The sequence below is a fragment of the Helobdella robusta genome, assembly GCF_000326865.2.
Source record: "Helobdella robusta unplaced genomic scaffold HELROscaffold_720, whole genome shotgun sequence".
Lineage (NCBI taxonomy): Eukaryota > Metazoa > Annelida > Clitellata > Rhynchobdellida > Glossiphoniidae > Helobdella > Helobdella robusta.
The window spans coordinates 5910-6740 of NW_008705410.1; the positions used below are offsets into that span (position 1 = coordinate 5910).

An 831-nucleotide genomic window follows, 5' to 3' on the forward strand; every position below is an offset into this window, starting at 1 on the left:
GGCAGCGGACGTGACACTGGGATGAAGCTACAGCGGCATCCATTCTGTCGACGCAGAAGCAATCTCTTCCTCTCCTTAAGGCGATCATGTGAGTGCTTCCCAGGTCAGTGCAAGTTCTGGAACATTCTATAATGCTACTAACGACATGAGGTTGCGAATTATTAGAGCTGATGAATTTGAAACAGCCGATGTAGGCATCTGAAACGTTGAATTCTGCCAGTGTTACACTCACGTAACAGAGATGAATGGTTAAGATGTGATCAATCAACATTCTCAGAGATTCAATAATTTAATGCCATTATTTTTAATTTAAAGATATTTTAGGTAAATAAACAAAAAAAAACGATCATCTTGACGTCATAATTAATTACAAAAAATACTAAGTTGTAGTTTTTTAATACAAATGTACAGATTGAAAAAATAGACAAATTTTTCTTATATGTTTTCTTTTCATTGATTTAGTAAGTCTACATTAATTTTTTTTATTCGTTAATCTTTATGTATGTTTATGTATGTATGTATGTATGTCTGTTTGTATGTATGTATGCATTATTATTATATATGTATGTATGTATGTATATATGTATGTATGTATGTATGTATGTATGTATGTATGTATGTATGTATGTATGTATGTATGTATGTATGTGCGAGCCCTTGGTTAAAAACAATAGCCATAAAAACTATCATTTCGCCCCTGCTAAACAGATAATATTAGTGTACAGGGTCTCGCACAGAAGGGCACTTAGCAATGTTCTCTAAAATACAAAATGAATTAAACTTTTGCAACAGCAACGATATATNTTGCTTTATATAAATTTTATCATTGGG

The 831-nt window shown here is 31.9% G+C and overlaps 1 protein-coding gene across 1 annotated transcript in view; it reads right to left on the reverse strand.

Annotated features, from left to right (window-relative positions):
* The window catches only part of HELRODRAFT_184513 (hypothetical protein), a gene marked incomplete at both ends in the record, with an annotated part of 3564 nt that extends 3293 nt beyond the window's left edge, over positions 1-271 (reverse strand). The window contains one exon of the mRNA XM_009031355.1: positions 11-271. Coding sequence (XP_009029603.1) covers positions 11-271 — 261 coding nt within the window. The remainder of the gene's footprint in view (positions 1-10) is intronic.
* Between the last annotated feature and the right edge of the window lie 560 nt (positions 272-831).